General features: G+C 36.0%; 1 protein-coding gene across 1 annotated transcript in view; it reads left to right on the top strand.

The window, feature by feature from the left end:
• The window catches only part of GFM1 (G elongation factor mitochondrial 1), a 45,639-nt gene extending 37,850 nt beyond the window's left edge, over nt 1–7,789 (top strand). Inside the window, exons 15-18 of the mRNA XM_047099355.1 lie at nt 350–494; nt 5,434–5,594; nt 6,548–6,601; nt 6,757–7,789. Coding sequence (XP_046955311.1) covers nt 350–494; nt 5,434–5,594; nt 6,548–6,601; nt 6,757–6,888 — 492 coding nt within the window. The 3' untranslated portion in view covers nt 6,889–7,789. The remainder of the gene's footprint in view (nt 1–349; nt 495–5,433; nt 5,595–6,547; nt 6,602–6,756) is intronic.
• The last annotated feature ends 2,330 nt before the right edge of the window (nt 7,790–10,119 follow it).

The raw sequence follows: 10,119 nt of genomic DNA on the forward strand, positions 1-10,119 counted from the left end.
CCTCTGTTTCCTCCTTTTAAGATTAAGAGCAGGCTGTCTGTATAATGGGTTATGACAGGTATGCAATTCCTGAGGATGGTAAGGGTTAGCACTCAGCATCATTTTTAAAACAGCTCACACCTTTAAATGATCTGCTTTTCCAAGGTATTGTTCATCTAGATGCCACAGTGATAAAACTTAAATAGTTAAGGTGTTGAACTTTTTAAAACTTTTCTTTTTTTCTTGAGGGATGAAATGTAGTATTCATAAAAATGCTTAACTTCTAAACAATAAAATGTTTGGGTATTCTTGGTAATTCATCTGCAAGTGAAATCCATTCACTCCAGAGGTTGTGTTCATTCATTAACAGGGGTTTTTGGATGCCTGTGAGAAAGGCCCCCTTTCTGGTCACAAGCTCTCTGGGCTCCGGTTTGTTCTGCAAGATGGGGCACATCACATGGTTGATTCCAATGAAATCTCTTTCATCCGCGCAGGAGAAGGTGCTCTCAAACAAGGTATTCTGAGTCCTGGCACTTGTTCCAACACTGTGTCTGTTTTCCCTGATAGACCATCAGAGCCTCAGAGGGCAGCCCTGCCTTCTGTTTCAGTCTTGTCCCCCCAGAGCACTAGGCAACCCACCAGGGAACATGGCAGGTTCTGGGCATATATTTATAGACTCGAAGTGAGGGCAGGTTGCTGTGTTCTCTTTCTTACAAAATTAAAAGCCTACCTTGTTCTCATAAATTATCTAGTAATTTTTGTCTGCTTAAAATGTATAGATAATCTGTAAGTTCTGTTTTTAATAGGGAAAATAGAAATGATCAGAATTCTAAGAAATATTTTATAGAAACATTACAGTCATGCTATTTTTAGTGACTTATTTAAATGTCAGGAATTCCATAATTTATAAGTAATTTTCTTATGTATGATATTGTAAGCTTTTAGGTATTTTGAGGATGGCAAAGTATTTTGAAAGAACTCGGTAAACTTTATTTACAGTGCAGACCTTGTGCAAAACTGTTAACATTGTGACCCTTTCTCGCACAGAATAAAGGTGTATTAAAACCCTGATGAACCAGAAACCTAAACAATGGCAAATATATCTGATCCATTGCTTTTTTTTTTTTTCATGTTTGTTTATTTTTGAGAGAGAGAGAGTGCAAGCGGGTAAGGGGTAGAGAGAGAGGGAGATTCAGAATTGGAAGCAGGCTCCAGGCTCTGAGCACTCAGCATAGAGCCTGACACGGGGCTCGAACTCACAAACCATGAGATCATGACCTAAACCAAAGTCGGACACTCAACTGACTGAGCCACCCAGGCGCCCCTGATCCATTGCTTTTAAAAGAGAAAAGCAAGTAACACAGCAATTTCACATCAGGGTTATTCAACAAAGGAACTTGAAACTTGTATCTTGAACCCAGAAAGTTTATTCTCTTTGTCATCTCTTCTGTATTCATTATTAATAATGTCCATAAGTGTCTTAACACAGGGCAATTATATTATGATTCACAAAACATCTCAGAAATATTTTTATCAAAGAGTATCAAAATGGACAGTGGAAAATCAGATAAATCATAGCACATTTTTTAAGCATTCTATAAATCACAGTTTTATTGATTCTGTATGAATTTTGGAGTTCGATTTCATGTTGTTCTTCCGTTTGCATCTATGATCAGGTGTGGAGCATTGGTTGGAGAAGGTCGCTCATTTCTTGACCAGGCTCTAATTCCTTATATTACTTAAACCAGTGGAAGCCATTCATAATTTGTGTTTTAGTTTTTCACTTGTGAATAGGAGAGAAAATCCTTCATTTTCTTTATTAAAAAATGCAGTCAAAATCTGTGGTTTGGAAATCTTGTCATAATCTAAAGATTGTGTTGATAGGAAAATGGGAAATTAAGTCACAAAGAAAATAAGATTTTGTTAGGCATGATTCACATTAAAACACCTATCTCTTCCCCTCTAGGATGTTTATCACTTTAATATATATTAAGATAGACAAATTAGTTATAATCACTTTATGTACTTTTTTCAGCTTTGTTGCAGTATAACTGACAAAATTGTAAGATATTTTAAGTGTACACATGATGATTTGATATACATATATATTGTGATACATTCTACAACTACAGTTAAGTTAGAAATCACCAATTGTTCTATGCTGGTTCTTGACTGGAAATTGGTAGCTTTCCTGAAGATAGAATTTACCCAAAGCCAGATAATTGGTATGGTTGTCAGTTAACAACTAGCCTTATCATCTTTTTTAATTGCTCCTGTATGAAATATAATTAAATGTAGATATATATGCCTATTATATACACATACATATCCATGAAAACAGTCTGTATGTGAATATTAACTAAACAGTTGAATATGTGCCATTTGCTTTTTTAATTATTTAAGTGTGATTAACTGCTGGTGGGTGTGCACTAGATGGTAATTGGGAATTTTGTTTTTTGCCAGGTAAACGTGTAAATAAGCAGGATACTGGCATGAAAATTAATTACTTTGCTGTTTCCCCATCTGTTACTTAATCACCCATGACTAAAATACAAAAGTGTATGAGGGTAAAAGGAAGTTCTTAGTTCAGTAAGAAAATCAACTTTTCATTCATATTCCTCTGTTGAATGCCATATGAGAGTTTGGGGGTGAAAACGTTAATAAATGAGCCCCGTATCAGGGTAGCTGAGGCTTATGAGCTATTCTCTATTATCAAAATTGGAAGAAAAATAATTCAAATTCTCAGGTATGTTTTCATTAAAAAAAATGAAAATTGGAACTGTGTTGAGTCACAGTTTAAACTTTGTCCCGGAGATTAATCAGTGATGTAACTAAAACTGAAATATAAAATTGGAGGTTCTGCTTGGCCACAGGTGTGACCATTGCCATCATTTTCTGTGGCCAGGTTTTAGAAAAAGAACTATGCTTGGTCTCCCCAGAAACATCACACTTGTGGCAATCTACAAGAGAAATAAAAGCCTGGAAATAAGGGTTAGCTCATTTAACTTGACAGTCCCCTTTCTTTGATCTCCTGCCCCATTATTTGATGGGCTTTGAGTTTAAATCCCAGCTCTGCTCCACATTTACTGTGTGGAGATGTGCAAGTCATTGGAACTTCCCCCAGGCTGCTTGGAGATAGTAATTCCACAGTATTAAACGAAAGAATGTAAAATTAAATATAAGAATGTATTTGAAAACACTTGAGCATGCAGACTTGGGCAGTGAATGCTAATCACTCTTTCCTTCATGTTACCTTTGACTTAGTACTGTGACATGCCACCCATTCCCCAGCTTCTTGCCTCAAGTGGTCATAATAACATGTATCGATCACTTATGTGCTATGTATTATGCTGAGCATATCTTAATGTTCACAATGACCTTACAGTTGAGAAAACCTGGGACTCAGAGCAGTTAATTGAATGGCTCAAGGTTACATGATAGTGGCGGAGCTGAGAGTTAAATCCCAGGCAAATGTCCTAGCCTTTGACTACCGCCTCATATGGCTTCTTCAGAATCTGGCCTGGTGTTATCAGTGTTATTCCTGGTGGGCTGAAATAAAAATAATATCCTGGTGTTATTCCTGGTGGGCTGAAATAAAAATAATATCCCCCCTGCCCACCACTTCAGGCTTAAAAGTTCCCATGCTGATACTGGTGTCTTTACTTATTATTGTAAAAAGCCGTAGACCACATACATGGATCTGCTTGAAGAAAAAAATGCTTTTAGGAGTTGGATGCCATGTGGCTATTGAATATAGCAGGGTGAATTAGCTCCGGAGTGTTGTCACAGGGGGTTAGAAGAAGGCGTGAGTAAGGACAAGATTCTTTGGAAGTGAGTCAGCCGGTGAATTGAGGGAGGAAGAAGGGTGTAAAAGGAGAAAAGCAGGATGTGAGAATATGAAACTGAGAACTGGACAGGACATCCTCAACAATTAAGTATGGGCACTGTGTACTTAGCCCTTCCTTCCCTTTAAAACTGACCCTTTCACAATCTAGCTCTTATGTTACTCACCTATGGAAAATACTAGATAGTGTGTACTAAATCTTGTCTGCACACATCTTCCTGGGTGCCTTTTTCTGCATTAATTGCATTTATTTAGAGCCAAGGAACCTCTGCTGTTGTGAGAACCCAAGACGTCATGAGAAATAGAGCTGTTTCTACTGCATAGAATTGTTAGTCTGCTGTTTTAGATCTCTGTATAGGGTTCTCCGGGGCTTAGATGATGGAGCTTAGGAGTCTGCAAAGTTCAGTTATTTCTCTTTTTTAGAACAAAATTCACTAATTAGGACTAATTAGTCAAAGGTAGGTCTGAGCTTTGATTTGAATTAGAAAATATTTCAAAGAGATCCAAGTATATTAAATTGCCTTCCTTATAGTTATTGCACTTAAGCTAAGAGTGTCTTTAGGAGAAGTGCTTTAATTAATATACAAGAATGATTGCTAATTAATTATAAACAAATTAATGCTGGGAAAACTATGATTATCTTAAAATATTTTGACATCTTTTCTGTGTTTTGCTTAAAGTTTTTATTTAGAGATAATTCATCCAGTCTAAGGCTGAAGTAATACTCCATACTATCATAACATTAAATTTAAATATGAATGTTTGAAATTTTATTCTATTCTCTTCACATTGTTACAGTTAAACCTCAGTCAGCATTTGTCACAGTAAGAGGTATTCTGGTTACATATTAAGGGGGATAAAAAAGCAGCCTGGACACACACATTGGACATACACATTTTAATGCTTCAATGTCTCTTAGCATCTAGGGTCTTTATTTTGCAGGTGAAGAAACTTGAGGCCTGGTTTCTTATTAGGGGCAGGGCAGAAACTTATGAGGGGCATATAACTTATTAGGGGCATATAACTTATTAGGGGCAGGGCAGAAACTAGAACCCTGGTCTTCTGATTCTCAATAACATGTTGAAATTGTTTAGAAAAGGAAAGACAGATCTCAGGTGTGACTTGATAATTTTCTCCAAATATATGATAAAAGTTATTTGATGATAAAAATAATCATCTTCTAGGGACCAACCATAAAGAATCAGTTTATCTGGTCAAAGACTTAACAGTTAGTTGTCTTTATTCCTGAAAGTATTCAGAGGGAGAAAATAAGTAACCCTCAACTGGATAGTTTAGATGGTAAAGGACTTGATTGAATGTGTGTGAAGGCCTCTTTTATATTATTCTCTGCAGCTTAGTAATGTTTAAGGATTAAAATAAAGTAATAGAAATATTAGTACTATAATTATGTATTATCTTATTGGAATTTCTGTTTAGGAGAGGGACTATTACTGCTACTAGAAAAAAGTCCAGGTCAAATATTTTAACCTCGTCACTCATGTGTATACCTTTGGGGGACACCCTCTATTTCCTTTTTGTATATCTAGTGGAAAAGAGTTACCATTTGTCTAAAGATTAATAAACTAATTTGTAAATTTTTTTTAATCCAGCTTTGGCAAATGCAACATTATGTATTCTTGAACCTATTATGTCTGTGGAAGTCATAGCCCCAAATGAATTTCAGGGACCAGTGATTGCAGGAATTAACAAGCGCCATGGGGTAATCACAGGACAAGATGGGATTGAGGACTATTTCACGCTGTATGCAGAGGTAAGTACTATTAGTCACTGACAATCTTGCTTTTAGTAACCACAGAAGGAAATTAAAGTTTGTTTTTGGACAGTGTAGAGCAACTTGACACATTATCCTGGTTACTTGAGTGTTGTACTTGTGGCTTAGATATGTGTGGCAATTTTTATAATTTGCTATTAGAGCAACTCTTAAGTTGCTAAGCTAAAAATAAGATTTATGTGTGCCTTTATGAATATGTCATTTTCTTACATAGTTATCTGTCTTTCTCATTATAAGCTTTATTTGTATAGCTGTTTTATCATTTTCTCCCTGATTTGCTGGGATCATATTGAAGTCCATTGCCTGCATATCACATTACATAAGGCCGCCTAGAAGACACTACTATCAGCATATTGAGGTGTCTAGAGGGAAGCTGTATTGACGTTTTCATGGGAGAAACACTTCTCACTGCTTGAGCTGCAGCAAGAGTGTGGAGGTTCTGAGGAGGGAAGGCCGTCAGTAGTGTCCACCCTGTGAAACAGAAAGATTTGGTTTCTAGTTGTGACTGTCAAATGAGTGTGTGTGTGTGTGTGTGTGATTTATTTTGAGACAGGGCGGGAGGGAGAAAGAGGAAGAGAGGGAGTACGCCTGAGCTGGGGAGGGGCAGGGAGAGAAGGAGAGAGAGAATCCCAAGCAGGCTCCATGCTGTCAGTGCAAAGCCCTACATGGGACTCTGACCCATAAACCATGAGATCATGACCTGAGCCAAAATCAAGAGTTATTTGCTTAACTGACTGAGCCACCCAGGCACCCCTCAAATGAAATTATTTTTAAATAAGGCTTTTACTTGCAGTAAAACAAAAATAGATTTCTCTTTTAATTCTTTTAAATCAAGAGTGGTTAGTAGAAACCCAAGTCTAAAGGAATTACAAGTCTTTTCTAAAATATTTTTCAATAAACAATACTAAAATATCTACTGTGTTTGTTTTCAGGTCCCTCTAAATGATATGTTTGGTTATTCCACTGAACTGAGGTCATGCACAGAGGTAAGCAGGTGTTTAAACTTTACTTTAGTGTTCTTTAAGAAACCACCCTACACAGCACTCAAATATGTGAAATCTTGTCTTTGCATGACTTTTCCTTGGTAGTTGTACCACAACAAACAAACAAAATCTCTTTTGTTGTTGTTTTAATTTCTTAGGGAAAGGGAGAATACACAATGGAGTACTGCAGATATCAGCCATGTTCACCGGCCACACAAGAAGACCTCATCAATAAGTATTTAGAAGCTACAGGTCAACTTCCTGTAAAAAAAGGAAAAGCCAAGAACTAACTTCCCTCACTTTAAGCTTACTAGCTGTAACTGAATCTGCAAGATTTAGATACTTTAATGGATTCCAGTGGAAAGAACTCACGCTGAAACAAATTTTAGAAGCCCTTCCTATTATATTCAGGAACTTCTATTATATTCAAAGACAATTCTATGTATATCTCAACTCTGTTGATTGGTTTTATAGTTCATTGAAACACCTCAAATAAAATATGATTATTACTGAAATATATTTAATATTTAAGGGAAGAGACTGATTTCAGTTATACTTCTAAACTTAGAACGGTATGTCAACTTCCTTTCTGGATTTTTTGTCCTAAGAATTTTCAGCATCTAGAAGAGCTAAAACAGACAGTACAAAGAACAGGCCTGTACAATCCATCTAGACCTTATAATAATGAACAACCTTGTTAACAGTTTGTTCATCAAGTAATTATTTTGTCATATTTGCTTTATCTGTTTATATCTCATACCTTTATATTTAAAATTTTTTAAATTGTTGTTTTGCTCTGAACAATAATTTGAAAGTGAATTGCATGTATCATGACACTTCTTGGGGTGTCCTCTTTTAATGAGCAGGCTTTTTTGTGGAAGGCAGCTGTGCTCACCACTGTACCACCAACGCACACTTGAACAAACTTTTTTTGTTTAAGAGTAGATTTCATATGTTCTTAATAGAGAACATTTCTCAGATTCTTCATGGGGATATTAAAATGGCTAGTAAATTTCTAGCTGTTTTATATATAGGTGATTGCTTCAACTTGTGGCTTCTGCAAATTTGTAACTGCCTGTTTTTATGTTAGTTTCTTATAGACCTTTGAAATGAAAAGCAGGTGCTTGCATATTTTATTCTTACCTATTTTAATCTCTCCCAAGCTCTGAATAATAAAATATAATTTACATAGTTGCTGCCTTGTCAGTTTCATTCACTTGGTAAATGGTAGTTGAATTGGGGGTCTGATGGAATTTATCATATATTGTATTCACTGACATGGTGAAAGAACAAATGTTAAGTTTTTGTTTCTAGAATAGGTGGGACTTTCCCAGACAGTTCTACCATGTTGTTTAGAATTACTTCATCCCCAAATCATCTGATGTGACAGACATATCCTGGTCCTTTCCCTTAGTGGATAATAGAGATAAAATAATTATTTTAAATTCCTTTTTATTCTTGACTTATAGGTTTGGCTTTATAACTTAATGTTTCTAGAAAAAGATTTTTTCAAGTATTGAGCATGTTTTCAAGGCATCTGCTAAATGCTTTAAATGCACTATCTAATTTAGTTTTCACAACCCTATGAAAGTTAGTACTATTACTGTGTCTGTTTTGTAATAGAGGAAGCAAAAGCACAGAGAAGGTAAATAACTCATCTAAAACCACACAGCTTGTTAAATTTTCAAGTTGATAAATAGCTGTATTCATCAAACCAAGTTCATTTTCCCTATGAATATGTGTGTTGCTGTATAGTAGCATCAAGCCTGAATAATACTGTTGCTTTGGCATTTCATCAGCCTCTTGTACTATTAATGATGACTTCGAAAATTGTTCCCGATGAGGAAATACCTTCCTAGAATTTAGCTCAGTTTCTCTGGCTATTGCCATTAGTTAGGAATATCGGAACTGTGATGGATAAATTTTGATGTGTTTTTAACTTGGTAAACATTCTGCTTATAAAGATAGACCATCAGAAAAGAACCTAGATATTTAATCTAACACCAGCATTTCATAGGCAAAAACACAGGCCTGGCTGATGGGAGTAACAAGAGTGGGATCACGTAGGGACAGATGTAGGAACAGAACCTGCATCTCTTGCCATCTCTTGCTAATTAGTTTGGTTAAAATTGGAAGAGACCGCATCCGAACCAAAGTCTGTAGCCAAAAAAAAAAAGAGAATATTCATAAATGAGGGTTTTTATCTATTACTCTAATGAAGGATAATTGTTGGCTAATATTTTTTTAATGTTTTATTTGTTTTTTTGAGAGAGAGTGCAAGCCGGGAGGGGCAGAGAGAGAAGGGGAGAGAGGATCCGAAGAGGGCGCTGCAAGAAAGACCGTATTACTTGTGTTGGAGACAAGTAACAGCTCTAGGTAGTCAGTATTGCAGTGATTCCCAACCCACTAATTCTGACTGCACTTTAAAAGTCACATGGGGAGTTTAAGAAGAAACTCCCATTTCCAGCCCCTAGATACTTGGATCCTTTGGATTCAAGATCTAAAGTTTTCCACCTGAGAGGCGCATGGGTGGGTCAGTCAGTTAAGCCTCCAACATCAGCTCAAGTCATGATCTCATGGCTCAGGGGTTCGAGCCCCGTGTCATGCTCTGTGCTGACAGCTCAGCACCCAACTCTCTCTCTCTCTCTCTCTTTCTCTGTCTCTCAAAAATAAACATTAAAAGTTAAACAAATCATTAAAAGTTTTCCACTTGATTCGAATATACAGGAAAGTTTAAAGACCAGTATTTCTTGCACCTCCAAGACATGAAATGGAAGATTTGTTTAGATGTGTTGTATTATTGTTCTTTTGTATGATGTTAGAGTTTGGGATATAGGTTCTCAGTTTGATAACTTTACCTTTAAAGAAATATGGTCACTTTTCTGCCATTTCTTTCCTCCTTGCTCACTTGTTTAGTTTTAAATCACTAAAATTTTATCAATTCTGAAGTGTTAGACTTTTTCATCTTTAATATTTTAAAAATCCAGATGAGTTTTTAAATTGATGCAAATGGAACTAGACATCCACGAGGTAGTAGTAAATTGTGACATGCAGAAGTATATCCCTTTATAGAAGACACCTATTTGCATTGCTAACACTATAAATTGTTGAATGAGAGCTTTAATTGTTGCTTTTAAAGTGTCTTCAAATAACTAACACTGGAGTGCATCCTTGAAATAGTCTGTTGTATTTACAATTTATTGTGAGCATTCATTCATTCATTTATCCATTCAAATAAGTGCCAGGAAGCAAGTTAGGTGAAAGTATGACTTTGAAAGCTAGGAAAGGTCACAGAACAGGTCATAGAATTTTCTAACCTGAGGGAAACTAGAATAAACTCTTACGTCATGAAGAACTGTCATTCAGGAGCAAATATAGAAACTTCCAACTGACTTTCAGAATGTGTTTCATTTCTAACAATTAATAATCCAGGTAAGAAAAATGAAAGTAGAAGGCAATGGAATGCAGACAGAATCCTGGTATTATTTTGTGTGTCTTAAAATTTTGAAAGTTCTAGAGAT

Source organism: Lynx rufus, unplaced genomic scaffold (assembly GCF_022079265.1).
Source record: "Lynx rufus isolate CCGP_SWC_20201006 ecotype Redwood Valley unplaced genomic scaffold, mLynRuf1.p SCAF_5, whole genome shotgun sequence".
NCBI lineage: Eukaryota > Metazoa > Chordata > Mammalia > Carnivora > Felidae > Lynx > Lynx rufus.